Below are 17,447 nucleotides of genomic sequence, written 5' to 3' on the forward strand. Positions count from 1 at the left end.
CATTTAAACTTACCTCCCTATTTACTTGTCCCTCACCCCTACTCAACCTCATAACCTTGCTGTTATTCACATTTACTCTCAGCATTCTTCTTTCATTCTTCAAACTCAGTTACCAGCTTCTGCAGTTTCTCACCTGAATCAGCCACCAGTGCTGTATCATCCTCCTTACCATACTCAGTCACCAACTTCTGCAGTTTCTCACATGAATTAGCCACCGGCGCTGTATCATCAGCGAACAACAACTGACTTACTTCCCAAGCCCTCTCATCCACAACAGACTGCATACTTGCCCCTCTCTCCAAAACTCTTGCATTCACCTCCCTAACAATCCCATCCATAAACAAGTTAAACAACCATGGAGACATCACGCACCCCTGCCACAATCCGACATTCACTGGGAACCAATCACTTTCTTCCCTTCCTATTCATATACATGCCTGACATCCTCGATAAAAACTTTTAACTGCTTCTAGCAACTTACCTCCCACACCATATACTCTTTATACCTTCCACAGAGCATCTCTGTCAACTCTCTCATATGCCTTCTCCAGATCCATAAATGCTACATACAAATCCATTTGCTTTTCTAAGTATTTCTCACATACATCCTTCAAAGCAAACACTTGATCAACACATCTTCTATCACTTCTGAAACCACACTGTTTTTCCCCAATCTGATGCACTGTACATGCCTTCACCCTCTCAATCAATACCCTCCCATATATTTCCTGGGAATACTCGACAAACTTATACCTCTGTAATTTGAACACTCATCTTTATCCCCTTTACAATGGCATTATGCATGCATTCCGCCAATCCTCAGGCACTTTACCATACCATGAATCATACATACATTGAATATCCTCACCAACCAATGAACAACACAGTCACCCCCTTTTTTAATGAATTCCACTGCAATACCATCCTAACCCGCTGCCTTGCCGGCTTTCATCTTCCGCAGAGCTTTCACTACCTCTTCTCTGTATGCCAAATCATTCTCCCTGACCCTTTCACTTCATACACCACCTTGACAAAAACACCCTATATCTGCCACTCTATCATCAAACACATTCAACAAACCTTCAAAATACTCATTCCATCTCTCTCACTTCACCACTACTTGTTATTACCTCCCCATTAGCCCCCTTTCACCGATGTTCCCATTTGTTCTCTTGTCTTATGCACTTTATTAAGCTCCTTCCAAAATATCTATTTATTCTCCCTAAAATTTAATGATACTCTCTCACCCCAACTCTCATTTGCTCTCTTGCACCTTTCTCTTGACCTCTTGCCTCTTTCTTTAATACATCTCTCATTCATTTGCGCTACCTCCCTGAAAAACTCGTCCAAATGCCTCTCTCTTCTCTTTCACTAACAATCTTACTTCTTCATCCCACCACTCACTACCCTTTCTAATCTGCCCACCTCCCACCTTTTTCATACCACATGCATCTTTTGCGCAAGCTATCACTGCTCCCCTAAATACATCCCATTCCTCCCCCACTCCCCTTACATCATTTGCTCTCACCTTTTTCCATTCTGCACTTAATCTCTCCTGGTACTTCCTCACACAAGTCTCCTTTCTAAGCTCACTTACTCTTACTACTCTCTTCTTTTCTGAAAACTTCTATATATCTTCACCTTTGCCTCCACAAGATAATGATCAGACATCCCTACAGTTGTCCCTCTCAGCACATTGACATCCAAAAGTCTCTCTTTCACGCACCTATCAATTAACACATAATCCAATAACGCTCTCTGACCATCTTTACATACGTATACTTATGTATATCTATCTTTTTACACCAGGTATTCCCAATCACCAGTCCTTTTTCAGCACACATATCTGCAAGCTCTTCACCATTTCCATTTACGACACTAAACACTCCATGTTCACCAGTTATACCCTCAACTGCCACATTACTCACCTTTGCATTCAAATCACCCATCACTATAACCTGGTCTCATGCATCAAAACTGCTAACACACTAACTCAGCTTCTCCCAAAACACTTGCCTCTCATGATCTTTCTTCTCATGACTAGGTGCATAGGCACCAATAATCACCCATCTCTCTCCATCCACTTTCAGTTTTACCCATATTAACCCAGAGTGTACTTTCTTACAATATCACATACTTCCACAACTCCTGCTTCAGGAGTTGTGCTTCTCCTTACTTTGCTCTTGTCCTCTTACCAACCCGACTTTACTCCGAAGACATTCCCAAACCACTCTTCTCCTTTACCCTTGAGCTTCATTTCACTCAGAGCCAAAACATCTTGGTTCCTTTCCTCAAACATACTACCTATCTCTCCATTTTTCTCATCTTGGTTACATCCACACACATATAGACACCCAGATCTGAGCCTTCGAGGAGGATGATCACTCCCCACATGACTCCTTCTGTTTCCCCTTTTAGAAAGTTGAAATACACGGAGGGGAGGGTTTCTAACCCCCTGCTCCCGTCCCCTTTAGTCACCTTCTATGATGTGCGGGGAATGCGTGGAAAGTATTCTTTCTCCCCTATCCCAGGTTTATGAAGTATATATTATTTTACTTTTTTGGCATCCCTGGGGATACGGGAGAAAGAATACTTCCCTCGCATTCCTCACGTGTCGTAGAAGGCGACTAAAGGGGACGGGAGCGGGGGCCCAGAAACCCTCCTTGTATTTTAACTTTCTAAAAGGGGAAACAGAAGGAGTCACACGGGGAGTGCTCATCCTCCTCGAAGGCTCAGATTGGGGTGTCTAAATGTGTGTGGATGTAACCATGATGAGAAAAAAGGAGAGATAGGTAGTATGTTCGAGGAAAAGAACCTGGATGTTTTGGCTGTGAGTGAAACGAAGCTCAAGGGTAAAGGGGAAGAGTGGTTTGGGAATGTCTTAGGAGTAAAGTTAGGGGTTAGTGAGAGGACAAGAGCAAGGGAAGGAGTAGCACTACTCCTGAAACAGGAGTTGTGGGAGTATGTGATAGAGTGCATGAAAGTAAACTCTAGATTGATATGGGTAAAACTGAAAGTTGATGGAGAGAGATGGGTGATTATTGGTGCACATGCACCTGGGCATGAGAAGAAACATCATGAGAGGCAAGTGTTTTGGGAGCAGCTGAATGAGTGTGTTAGTGGTTTTGATGCACAAGACGGGTTATAGTAATGGGTGATTCAAATGCAAAGGTGAGTAATGTGGCAGTTGAGGGAATAATTGGTATACATGGGGTGTTCAGTGTTGTAAATGGAAATGGTGAAGAGCTTGTAGATTTTTTTTTTTTTTTTTTTTTTTTTTTTTTTTTTTTTTTCCAAAAGAAGGAACAGAGAATTGGGCCAGGTGAGGGTATTCCCTCAAAGGCCCAGTCCTCTGTTCTTAATGCTACCTCGCTAACGCGGGAAATGGCAAATAGTATAAAAGAAAAAGAATACATAAGTATACATATGTAAGTAGGAGAGATGGCCAGAAAGCGTAATTGGATTACGTGTTAATTGATAGGCGCGCGAAAGAGAGACTTTTGGATGTTAATGTGCTGAGAGGTGCAACTGGAGGGATCTGATCATTATCTTGTGGAGGCGAAGGTGAAGATTTGTAGGGGTTTTCAGAAGAGAAGAGAGAATGTTGGAGTGAAGAGAGTGGTGAGAGTAAGTGAGCTTGGGAAGGAAACTTGTGTGAGTAAGTACCAGGAGAGACTGAGTACAGAATGGAAAAAGGTGAGAACAAAGGAGGTAAGGGGAGTGGGGGAGGAATGGGATGTATTTAGGGAAGCAGTGATGGCTTGCGCAAAAGATGCTTGTGGCATGAGAAGCGTGGGAGGTGGGCAGATTAGAAAGGGTAGTGAGTGGTGGGATGAAGAAGTAAGAGTATTGGTGAAAGAGAAGAGAGAGGCATTTGGACGATTTTTGCAGGGAAAAAATGCAAATGAGTGGGAGATGTATAAAAGAAAGAGGCAGGAGGTCAAGAGAAAGGTGCAAGAGGTGAAAAAGAGGGCAAATGAGAGTTGGGGTGAGAGAGTATCATTAAATTTTAGGGAGAATAAAAAGATGTTTTGGAAGGAGGTAAATAAAGTGCGTAAGACAAGGGAGCAAATCGGAACTTCAGTGAAGGGGGCTAATAGGGAGGTGATAACAAGTAGTGATGTGAGAAGGAGATGGAGTGAGTATTTTGAAGGTTTGTTGAATGTGTTTGATGATAGAGTGGCAGATATAGGGTGTTTTGGTCGAGGTGGTGTGCAAAGTGAGAGGGTTAGGGAAAATGATTTGGTAAATAGAGAAGAGGTAGTAAAAGCTTTATGGAAGATGAAAGCTGGCAAGGCAGCAGGTTTGGATGGTATTGCAGTGGAATTCATTAAAAAAGGGGTGACTATTGTTGACTGGTTGGTAAGGTTATTTAATGTATGTATGATTCATGGTGAGGTGCCTGAGGATTGGCGGAATGCTTGCATAGTGCCATTGTACAAAGGCAAAGGGGATAAACGTGAGTGCTCAAATTACAGAGGTATAAGTTTGTTGAGTATTCCTGGCAAATTATATGGGAGGGTATTGATTGAGAGGGTAAAGGCATGTACAGAGCATCAGATTGGGGAAGAGCAGTGTAGTTTCAGAAGTGGTAGAGGATGTGTGGATCAGGTGTTTGCTTTGAAGAATGTATGTGAGAAATACTTAGAAAAGCAAATGGATTTGTATGTAGCATTTATGGATCTGGAGAAGGCATATGATAGAGTTGATAGAGATGCTCTATGGAAGGTATTAAGAGTATATGGTGTGAGAGGCAAGTTGTTAGAAGCAGTGAAAAGTTTTTATCGAGGATGTAAGGCACGTATACGTGTAGGAAGAGAGGAAAGTGATTGGTTCTCAGTGAATGTAGGTTTGTGACACGGGTGTGTGATGTCTCCATGGTTGTTTAATTTTATGGGGTTGTTAGGGAGGTGAATGCAAGAGTTTTGGAAAGAGGGGCAAGTATGCAGTCTGTTGCGGATGAGAGAGCTTGGGAAGGGAGTCAGTTGTTGTTCGCTGATGATACAGCGCTGGTGGCTGATTCATGTGAGAAACTGCAGAAGCTGGTGACTGAGTTTGGTAAAGTGTGTGAAAGAAGAAAGTTAAGAGTAAATGTTGAGGGTCAAGTCAATTGGGAGGTAAGTTTGAATGGAGAAAAACTGGAGGAAGTAAAGTGTTTTAGATATCTGGGAGTGGATCTGGCAGCGGATGGAACCATGGAAGCGGAAGTGAATCATAGAGTGGGGGAGGTAGCGAAAATTCTGGGAGCCTTGGAGAATGTTTGGAAGTTGAGAACATTATCTCGGATAGCAAAAATGGATATGTTTGAAGGAATAGTGGTTCCAACAATGCTGTATGGTTGCAAGGCATGGGCTATGGATAGAGTTGTGCACAGGAGGGTGGATGTGCTGGAAATGAGATGTTTGAGGACAATATGTGATGTGAGGTGGTTTGATCGAGTAAGTAATGTAAGGGTAAGAGAGATGTGTGGGGGTAAAAAGAGTGTGGTTGAGAGAGCAGAAGAGGGAGTTTTGAAATGGTTTGGTCACATGGAGAGAATGAGTGAGGAAAGATTGACCAAGAGGATATATGTGTCGGAGGTGGAGGGAACGAGGAGAAGTGGGAGACCAAATTGGAGGTGGAAAGATGGAGTGAAAAAGATTTTGAGTGGTCGGGGCCTGAACATGCAGGAGGGTGAAAGGCGTGCAAGGAATAGAGTGAATTGGAACAATTTGGTATACCGGGGTCGACGTGCTGTCAATGGATTGAAACAGGGCATGTGAAGTGTCTGGGGTAAAGCATGGAAAGTTCTGTGGGGCCTGGATGTGGAAAGGGAGCTGTGGTTTCGGTGCATTATTACATGACAGCTAGAGACTGAGTGTGAACGAATGGGGCCTTTGTTGTCTTTTCCTAGCGCTACCTCGCACACAAGAAGGGGGAGGGGGTTGTTATTCCATGTGTGGCGAGGTGGCGATGGGAATAAATAAAGGCAGACAGTATGAATTATGTACATGTGTATATATGTATATGTCTGTGTGTATATATATGTGTACATTGAGATGTATAGGTATGTATATGTGCGTGTGTGTATATACATGTGTATGTGGGTAGGTTGGGCCATTTCTTTTGTCTGTTTCCTTGCGCTACCTCGCTAACGAGGGAAACAGCGACAAAGCAGAATAAATGAATAAAATCTTTTTTGGTGTCTCCTGTGTTAGCAAGGTAGTGCAAGGAAACAGATGAAAGAATGGCCCAGCCCACCCTTATACACATGCATATACATAAATGCCCATGCACACACATATACATACCTATACATTTCAATGTTTTTTTTGTTTGTTTTTTCAAACTTCGCCATTTCCCACGTTAGTGAGGTACCGTTAAGAACAGAGGACTGGGCCTTTGAGGGAATATTCTCACCTGGTCCCCTTCTCTGTTCCTTATTTTTTGGGAAAAAAAAAAATCCTGTCGCCACCCCGCCAGACATGAAATGGCACTCCCATCCCTCTGCGCTCGCGCATGGTAGCAGTAGGAAAAGACAACAAAGGCCACATTTGTTCACAGTCTCTAGCTGTCATGTGTAATTCACCGAAACCAGAGCTCCCCTTCCACGTCCAGGCCCCACAAAACTTTCCATGGTTTACCCCAGATGCTTCACATGCCCTGGTTCAATCCATTGACAGCACATCGACCCCGGTATACCACATCGTTCCATGTCACTCTATTCCTTGCACGCCTTTCACCCTCCTGTATGTTCAGGCCACGATCGCTCAAAATCTTTGTCTCCATCCTTCCACCTCCAATTTGGTCTCCCACTTCTCCTCGTTCCCTCCACCTCTGACACACATATCCTCTTGTTCAGTCTTTACTCACTCATTCTCTCCATGTGAGCAAACCATTTCAATACACCCTCTTCTGCTCTCTCAACCACAATCTTTTTATTACCACGAATCTTTCTTACCCTTTCATTACTTATGTGATCAAACCACGTCTTACCACATATTGTCCTCAAACATCTCATTTCCAAAACATCCACCCTTCTCCCCACACTCCTATCTGTAGCCCATGCCTCGCAACCATATAATATTGTTGGAACCGCTATTCCTTCAAACATACCCATTTTTGCTCTCCAAGGTAACATTCTCGCCTTCCACACATTCTTCAAAGCTCCCAGAACCTTCACCCCCTCCCCCACCCTGTGACTTACTTCCATGGTTCTATCCGCTGTTAAATCCACTCCCAGATATCTAAAACTCTTCACTTCCTCCAGTTTTTCTCCATTCAAACTTACCTCCCAATTGACTTGACCCTCAACCCTACTGAACCTAATAACCTTCCTCTTATTCACATTTACTCTCAGCTTTCTTCTTTCACACACTTTACCAAACTCAGTCACCAGCTTCAGTTTCTCACCTGAATGAGCCACCAGCGCTGTATCATCAGCGAACAACAACTGACTCACTTCCCAAGCCCTCTCATCCACAACAGACTGCATACCTGCCCCTCTCTCCAAAACTCTTGTGTTAACCTCCCTAACAACCCCATCCATAAACAAATTTAACAGCCATGGAGACCACGCACCCCTGCCGCATGGCAGTGAATGGAACCATGGAAGAAGAGGTGAATCATAGAATGGGTGAAGGGGCAAAGGTTGTGAGAGCACTGAGAAGTGTGCAGAAAGGGGAGCATTATCTGGGAGAGTGAAAATGGTTATGTTTGAAGGTAAAGTATTCCCACCATTGTTGTGTGGATGAGGTATGGGCTAATGATGAGACTTGGCAGGGAAAGGTGGAGGTGTTGGAAATGAAATGTTTAAGGACAATATGTGTTGTGAAGAGGATTAATCGGGTAAGTAAATAGATGGTAAGAGAGAGGTGTGATAGTAAGAAAAGTATGATTGAGAGAACTGAAGAGGATGTGCAGAAATGGTTTGGACATATGGAGGAAATGAATAAGGAGATGATAAAGAGGATATATGTGTCAGAAGCGGCAGGGACATGGAGAAAAGAGAGACCAAATTGGAGATGGAGGGATGGAATGAAAAAGATTTTGAGAGTTCAGGGCCTGAACATGCAGGAGGGTTAAAAACTTGCATGGGACAGAGTGAACTGGAGCGATGTTGTGTACAAGGGATGATGAGCTGTCAGTGGACTGAGCCAAGGCATATGAAGGAGCCAGGGGAAGCTATGGCAAAGTCTGTGGGGCTTGATTGTGGATAGGGGGCTGTGGTTTTGATGCATTATACATGACAGTTAGAGATGGGATGGGAGTAACTGAGGCCTTTTCTCCATCTACTCCTGGTGTTACCTTGCTAATGCAGGAAACTGCAAACAATTATGAAAGAAGGAAAAACAAGAGGGATCCCAGTGGAACATTAATAATGAGTCTGACTGTATAGTGGTGGTGTGAGGATGAGAGTGGAGTCTCACTAGGGATGAAATTGAGATGCATGGAAAAGTAAATGGAAGAAAATTTATGTACAAGAAACCTGCATGAAGGAGCACTTTGCCCAACTCTGATGAAGTAATGTGAAAGCTAAATTTGAAAAGGCAAGGATAATTCAGAAATAATTGCAGTAGAGGTGGAGTAAATGTGGAGGAGGATAGAGAATAGATGAAGAATGATGTTAGAAGGATATTGAGTTTGTAGAAACTATTTTAAAGGTATATAACTGAAAGCTGTTTAGGATGGGATGATCTTGTTGAATGATTTGATATTGAATGCGGTGGAATCATACATAAAGGTGTGCATGTAGATGTTGGTCTCACCTGAATCAGCTTTGTGTGCGTGCCTATTGAAAAAGTAAGAAGTGCTGATCTATGCAGTGAAGTTCATATTTCCTTTTGAGATACTGGATAACATATTGAAATGTTTGAGAACTGTTTAAAAGGCTGAATATTTCTGATCCACCCCATAACATTGAGGACAGAGTTGATAATGATATTAGATATACTATTGTACTTCTGAGTGCTGTGTCAGTGTTAGTGTTTACCTGCCTTCAGTTATTGAAATAATTAGTTCCTTATAAAAATTCCACCGTAATCATGTATCCACTTACTTTATTTAAAGGAGGATGGTGCATATAGAATCTCTTAAACTGTTTAATTACCTAACTCCTCCATACCCTCAAGTGTTGTAGATTCAGTATCCATACCTGAGACATTTGTTGAAGATTTTAGTAAGAGTACAGGATCTTGAATGGATGAAGTACAGTAGTTGTAATTTGCATGTAACAACATCCTGAACTTTATGAATAGAATAAAGTTTTATTAATCTTTGTTGGTGCTATACTTCAGGAAAAAACTGACATAGAAAGACAGAAAGTGGATTTGCAGAAGGAATTATCTGCACTGAGAGAGAGTCTTGATATTCGAGAGGAGAAAATTCGCAAGCTTCAGCGACAGTTATCTGATGCCCACAACGAAAACAAAAATGTCCATAAGCAGATCAAGGAGGAACAAGAGAAACAACAAAGTAAGTTCATGGTATCCTGTAATTGTGATTTTGGCTGTCTGTGTAATGAAAAGTAAAAAGTACATAAATAAACTTGCTGAAATTGTTTTCTTTGTAGGACACAGAAATTAAATCATCAGGTTAAACAAGAACCTATTGCATACATTTGAAAAATAAACTGTTTGACTGCTTTATAACTAATATGCATGGAAATGCAGTCTAAGGTCATCATATTAGCTTCCTAACTCAGAGGGTCTGACATTAAAACTTCATAGCAGTAGACATTTTTTTTCATTCTTTTTATGTCAAAGGCTCTATTCATGGACAGATTTCCTCACTATTACTGGGCTAAAGTATCCCTTGCTAAGTCATGCATGCAGCTTTGATTGAAGCCATCCTTCAGAAAGTTGTAAAGATTTCTTCACAGGATATTTCAACAATCACATCTTAGTGCAAGGTCCTGTCACCCTCCCTACTTTCTTTCGACTAGGAATAATGAAATAGAGGCTGCAGTAAGTGGAAGGTTTAAAAAAGGGACATTTGGAGAAGCATTTTTTTTCCATTCTCTTTCCTGGATGAGTGAGATAGCTGTCATATGTGGTGCACAGATACCACAGCTCCTTATTCACAACCAGGCCCCACAGACCTTTCAGTGGTTTCCCTCGACCATTTTACATATCCTGGTTCAATAAACTGGCAGCACATCAGCCCCTCAGTACTACCATGCTCCAGTTCACTCTATCCTCTGTACAGTTTCACCCTCGTGCCTTTTCATGCCCCTTTCTCCATCAACAGCAATGACCCTCTATGTTTGGTTTTTATATTAAGGATATCCTTTCTTTTACTAATAACTAAATGTGCTTATATGCTTACAACTCAACACAGCATCCCTCCATACCCTTCAATTTTGCTCCTTCTGTTACTCTATCTGCATCTTGCCTCAACACACCTTCCTCAGTAAACTCAGGCTAGGACTAGATATCTCAGCAGGATCTGTGTGTCTATATCTCTGACCCCTGTTTCCTTCTGGAACTACCTGAAAGGGGTGGCCACAGCAATAGAATCTCCATAAGTTATGAATTTCAGCACCACTTCTTAGTGCCTCACTCTTAACAGGCCACTGACAAAGGGCAAGTCTAGCACAGTGTTTGCAAAGGCCTCTACCTATTGTTCCTTATGACTACTACTACCTAATGCTCTTGCCTGTTTTTCCTACCTACTTCTACCAAATGTTTCTACCTAATGCTCCTACCTAATACTTCTATCTGTTGCTCCTGCCATTTTGCCAAAAGACAGGGCTAAGCACATAGTGCTAACCACAGGAAGATATAGAGTTACAAAGAATGAGCTTTGTGAGTAATTGTCATCAAGTGTTATGTGTGACAAGAAGAGATTGTATGTTTGTGAGCAGAATGCTGGTAGCCCACATGTTGGTGAGACAGAAAGAAAAGATACCTAACTGGGCCAGAGGAGTGCAACTTGACAACCACTGAAGTGCTGGCTCACTCTGCAGGTGTCACTAACCCTCCTATTACTCAGTACTGGTCAAATACCTCCCTGGTCATTGGCTACATACTCCAAGACCCTGTTTCTGCCTATCTCTATCAAAGATTTCTCTACAAGTTCCTCAATCCTTCGACAGTTCTAATTAGTTTCTTTTATTATTATTATACTTTGTCTCTGTCTCCCATGTTAGCGAGGTAGTGCAAGGAAACAGACGAAAGAATGGCCCAACCCACCCACATACTCCTGTATATACATACACGTCCACACACGCACATATACATACCTATACATTTCAGCGTATACATATATATACATACACAGACATATACATATATAGATATGTACACAATTCATACTTTTCTGCCTTTATTCATTCCCGTCGCCACCCCACCACATATGAAATGACACCCCCTTACCCCGCATGTGCATGACGCATCGATAGGAAAACACAACAAAGGCCACGTTTGTTCACACTCAGTCCCTAGCTGTCATGTATAATGCACCAAAACCACAGCTCCCTTTCCACATCCAGGCCCCACAAAACTTTCCATGGTTTACCCCACACGCTTCACATGCCCTAGTTCAATCCATTGACCGACAGCATGTCGACCCTGGTATACCACATCATTCCAATTCACTCTATTCCTTGCACGCCTTTCACCTTCCTGCATGTCCAGGCCCAGATCACTCAAAATCATTTTCACTCCAACTTTCCACCTTTAATTTGGTCTCTTCTTGTTCCCTTCACCTCTGACACATATATCCTCTTCATCAATCTTTCCTCACTCATTCTCTGCATGTGACCAAACCATTTCAATACACCCTCATCTGCTGTCTCAACCACACTCTTTTTATTACCACACATCTCTCTTACCCTTTCATTACTTACTTCATCAAACCACCTCAAATCACTCACTGTCCTCAAACATCTCATTTCCAGCACATCCACTCTCCTCTGCACAACTCTATCTATAGCCCACACCTCACAACCATATAACATTGTTGGAACCACCATTCCTTCAAGTATACCCATTTTTGCTCTCCGAGATAATGTTCTCGCCTTCCACACATTCTTCAACGCTCCCAGAACTTTCACCTCCTACCCCACCCTGTGACTCACTTCTGCTTCCATGGTTCCATCCTCTGCCAGATCCACTCACAGATATCTAAAACACTTCACTTCCTCCAGTTTTTCTCCATTCAAACTTATCTCCCAATTGACTTGTCCCTCAACCCTACTGTACCTAATAATTAACCTTGCTCTTAATTACATTTACTTTCAGCTTTCTTCTTTCACACACTTTACCAAACTCAGTTACCAACTTCTGCAGTTTCTCACCCGAATCAGCCACCAGCGCTGTATAATCAGCGAACAACAAATGACTCACTTCCCAAGCTCTCTCATCCACAACAGACTGCATACTTGCCCCTCTCTCCAAAACTCTTGCATTTACTTCCCTAACAACCCCATCCATAAACAAATTAAACAACCATGGAGACATCACGCACCCCTGCCACAAACCTACATTCACTGAGAACCAATCACACTGCCTCTAGCAACCTGCCTCCCACACCATATACTCTTAATATCTTCCACAGAGCATCTCTGTCAACTCTATCAAATATGCCTTTTCCAGATCCATAAATGCCACATACAAATCCATTTGGTTTTCTAAGTATTTCTCACATACATTCTTCAAAGCAAACACCTGATCAACACATCCTCTCCCACTTCTGAAACCACACTGCTCTACCCCAATCTGATGCTCTGTACTGTATATTCCTTCACCCTCTCAATCAATACCCTCCCATATAATTTCCCAGGAATACTCAACAAACTTATACCTCTGTAATTTGAACACTCACCTATATCCCCTTTGACTTTGTACAATGGCACTATGCATGCATTCCTCCAATCCTCAGGCACTTCACCATGAGCCATACTTACATTGAATATCCTCACCAACCAGTCAACAACACAGTCACCCCCTTTTTTAATAGATTCCTCTGCAATACCATCCAAACCCGCTGCCTTGCCGGCTTTCATCTTCTGCAAAGCTTTCACTACCTCTTCTCTGTTTACCAAATCATTCTCTCTGACCCTCTCACTTCGCACACCACCTCGACCAAAACACCCTATATCTGCCACTCTATCACCTAACACATTCAACAAACCTTCAAAATACTCACTCCATCTCCTTCTCACATCACCACTACTTGTTTTTACCTCCCCATTAGCCCCCTTCACTGATGTTCTCATTTGCTCTCTTGTCTTAGGCACTTTATTTACCTCCTTCCAAAACATCTTTTCATTCTCCTTAAAATTCAATGATACTCTCTCACCCCAACTCTTATTTGCCCTCTTTTTCACCTCATGCTCCTTTCTCTTGACCTCCTGCCTCCTTCTTTAATACATCTCCCAGTCATTTGCACTATTTCTATGCAAAAAAATTTTCCAAATGCCTCTCTCCTCTTTCACTGATAATCTTGCTTCATCCCACCACTCACTACCCTTTCTAATCTGCCCACCTCCCATGCTTCTCATGCCACAAGCATCTTTTGCACAAACCATCACTGCTTTCCTAAATACATCCCAATCCTCCCCCACTCCTCTGACGTCCTTTGCTCTCACCTTTTTCCTCTCTGCACCCAGTCTCTCCTGGTACTTCCTCACACAAGTCTCCTTCACAAGCTCACTTTCTTCATCCCAACATTCTCTCCTCCTTTCTGAAAACCTCTACAAATCTTCACCTTCGCCTCCACAAGATAATGATCAGACATCCCTCCAGTTGCACCTCTCAGCACATTAACATCCAAGAGTCTCTCTTTCACGCGCCTGTCAATTAATGCTTAATCCAATAATGCTCTCTGGCCATCTCTCCTACTCACATACATATACTTACGTATATCTCTCTTTTTAAACCAGGTATTCCCAGTCACCAGTCTTTTTTCAGCACACAAATCTACAAGCTCTTCACCATTTCCATTTACAACACTGAATACCCCATGTACACCAATTATTTCCTCAACTTCCACATTACTCACCTTTGCATTCAAATCACCCATCACTATAACCTGGTCTCGTGCATCAAAACTGCTAACACACTCACTCAGCTGCTCCCAAAACACATACCTATCATGATCTTTCTTCTCATGCACAGGTGCATAGGCACCAATAATCGCCCATCTCTCTCCATCCACTTTCAGTTTTACCCATATCAATCTAGAGTTTACTTTCTTACACTCCATCACATACTCCCACCACTCCTGTTTCAGGAGTAATGCTACTTCTTCCTTTGCTCTTGTCCTCTTACCAACCCCTGACTTTACTCCCAAGACATTCCCAAACCACTCTTCCCCTTTACCCTTGAGCTTTGTTTCACTCAGAGCCAAAACATCCAGGTTTTAATTAGTATGCCTATAAAAAATAATTTGAAATTTCTTCTGAACAGTTGCTCAGTTGATACAAAGGATTGATCCGTCCTTGTTTGGAGTACTGTTCGCACATCTGGGATGGCTCTCGCTCTGCATCCTTACTTCAGAGTTGAGTCGAAAGCAGTCCAGCTTATAAAATCTCCCGGGCTATTTTCAAAACTTGACCCACCTGCCTTATGCCGCAGTGTAGGTTAATTTTCCTGTTTCTGTCGGTATTACTTTAGTGTTTGCTCATGAAAGCTGCCAGCTTGTGTACCCCCATCAGCAGCTAGACCATGCAATACTCAGCAAGCTGATGTGTCACATGATTACTGTGTTGCTGTAGGCAACTCAAGGGTGGGCCATTTTGATCATTGTTTCTTTCCCTACACCTCATAGCTGTAGAACTCTCTACCCATTTACATCTTTCTCTATTACCGTGACTCTGCACAGTTTAAAAGACGTTTTTCACTTTCTTAGAAAATCGTAAATACTTTCCCTTGTGTTGCTGTAGGCAACTCATGGGTGGGCCATTTTGATCATTGTTTCTTTCCCTACACCTCACAGCTGTAGAACTCTCTACCCATTTACATCTTTCCCAATTACTATGACTCTGCACAGTTTAAAAGACATGTGTTTCACTTTCTTAGAAATTTGTAAATTCTTTCCCTTGTCTCTGCTTTTTCCCTTTCAGTAACCTCTCTATATTTCAATTAAGGGTTGGCTTTGGTGTAGGCTTTTGTCCATGATTGGAGCCTTCAATGTTAATAATAAAAGAAAACTGTGAAGTTAACTACTCTCTAAACATTTCCAGTCTTCATAGTGGTGTAAAGAATATGTGTTTCAGAGTTACAAGACCATAACCAAAAGTTAGAGGAAGAACTGAAAAAAGGAAGGAGAGAATACGATGAGTTGCAGAAAGAAAATCAAAGAGTAGAGAAAGTGCTGATACAGCAGAAAAAGGAGGTAGGAATTTTTAGTCTACCATAAGGAAATGAGATATTTTTAAGAATGTTGATTTACATATTACATATAGTGGTGAGTGAGAAAAAGTTAAGGTTAATGAAATAGGATGCTAGGTTTTGTAAGAACCTTGTGCAGAAAAGTAATTGTCTCAGTGCTGACATATGACTGTGAAACCCTTGTGTGTAAAATTCAGGATAGATGAAAAATATGAGCTGTAGTATAGTATAAGTGGAATTAAGAGAATGAAGAGTGAAGTTGTGAAAAGGGTATATGGTGTGAAAAAGTCATAAGAAAAGTGCATAGCTGAGAGTGTTTTAGGTTGATAAGGGCAGGAATATTTTTTTATTAGGATGTTAGAGAATTGATTGAGAGCTGAAAACATTATGCATTTCCCCAGTAACGATTCAACTTAGTAGTAGCAGAGGGGTGACATCCGCTGACCAAGGATGTACTGTGAAGATTTGTAAAAGTTTTTGGAAAAGAGGAAACAATGTTGGGGAGAAAAGAGTGTAGAGAGTGAGCTTGGCAAGGAGACTTGTGTGAAGATATACCTGCAGAGATAGAGTGTAGAATGACAAAAGGTGAGAGGAGATGAAGTGAGGGGAGTGGATGAGGAATGGAAGGTATTTAGGGAAACAGTAATGGTATGTGCAAGAGATGCATGTGGCATGGGAAAGGTGGAAATGGTCAGATTAGAAAGGGTAGTCAATGGTAGGATGAAGAGGTAAAGTTGTTTATGAAAAAGAAGAGAGAGACGTTTGTGCAGTACTTACAAGGAAGGAGTACAAATGATTAGATGTATTGGAGAAAGCAGCGGGAGAAGAGGAAGGTGCAGGTGTTAAAAAGGTGGGCAAATGAGAGTTGGGGTGAGAGAATGTCGGTAAAATTTAGGGAGAATAAAAAGATGTTTTGGAAGGAGGTAAATGATGTGCAGAAGACAAGAGAACAAATGGGAACATTGGTGAATGGAGGAAAAGGATAAGTAATAACAGGGGATGAAGTAAGATGGAGTGAGTATTTTGAAGGAATCTAAAATGTGTTTGATGATATAGTGACATGTAGGGTTTTGATGATATAGTGACATGTAGGGTGTTTTAGTCAGGTTTTTAAGCGAAGTGAGAGTCATGGAGAGTGGTTTAGGGAAGAGAGAAGTGGTGAAAGCCTTGCAGAAGATGAAATGCTGCAAGGTGATGGATGTGGATGAAATTGTAGTTGTAAGGGGGTGACTGTGTTGTTGATTGGTTGGTAAGTATTCATTGTATGTATAGATGATGGTGAAGTGTCTGAGGATTGGCAGAAAGTATGTATAGTGCCATTGTATAAAGGCAAAAGGGATAAAGGTGAGTGTTCAAACTACATAGGGATAAGTGTGTTGAGTATACCTCGTATGTTTTATGGGAAGGTATTGATTGAGAGCGTGGAGGTATATACAGAGCATGAGATTGGGGAGGAGCAGTGTGGCTTCAGAAGTGGTAGAGGTTGTGTAGATCAGGTGTTTGCATGTAGGAGTGTGTGTATGAAATACTTAGAAAAAGAGATGGATTTGTTTGTGGCATTTATGGATGTAGAGAATGCATATGATAGGGTTGATAGAGATGCTTTGTTGAAGGTGTTAAGAATATATAGTGTGGAAAGTGCACTGCAAGAAGCAGTAAGAAGTTTTCATCAAGGATGTAAGGCATGTGTATGATTAGGAAGAGAGGAGAGTGAGTTGGTTCCTAGGGAAGGTCGGTCTGTAGAAGGGGTGTGATGTTACCATGGTTGTTTGATGTTTATGGGTGGGGTAATTTGGGAAGAAAATGCAAGAGTCTTGGTTAGAGGGGCAAGTATGTAGTTGGCTATTGAGAGGGCCTGGGAAGTGAGATAATTGTTGTGCACTGATGATACAGCACTGCTGGCTGATTTGAGTGAGAAACTGCACAGGTTGGAAGACTGTGTGAAAGGAGAAACTTGATAGTGAATGTGAATAAAAGAATGGTTATTAGGTTCAACAGAGTTGAGGGACAAATTAGTTGAAATTTATGTTTGAATGGAGAAAAATTGGAGGAAGTGAAATGTTTTAGATGTCTGGGAGTGGACTTGGCAATGGATGGAACCATGGAAGTGTAAGCGAATCTTAGGATTGGGGA

The 17,447-nt window shown here is 41.9% G+C and overlaps 1 protein-coding gene across 3 annotated transcripts in view; it reads left to right on the forward strand.

Moving 5' to 3' along the window:
- LOC139749114 (protein CIP2A-like) overlaps positions 1-17,447 on the forward strand; it is a 236,984-nt gene that overhangs the window by 185,159 nt on the left and 34,378 nt on the right. For all 3 annotated transcript variants that reach the window (XM_071662706.1, XM_071662705.1, XM_071662704.1), the window contains exons 16-17: positions 9,276-9,453; positions 15,200-15,318. In XM_071662706.1, the coding sequence (XP_071518807.1) occupies positions 9,276-9,453; positions 15,200-15,318 (297 nt within the window). The remainder of the gene's footprint in view (positions 1-9,275; positions 9,454-15,199; positions 15,319-17,447) is intronic.

This window comes from Panulirus ornatus, chromosome 6, assembly GCF_036320965.1.
Source record: "Panulirus ornatus isolate Po-2019 chromosome 6, ASM3632096v1, whole genome shotgun sequence".
Classification (NCBI taxonomy): Eukaryota; Metazoa; Arthropoda; class Malacostraca; order Decapoda; family Palinuridae; genus Panulirus; species Panulirus ornatus.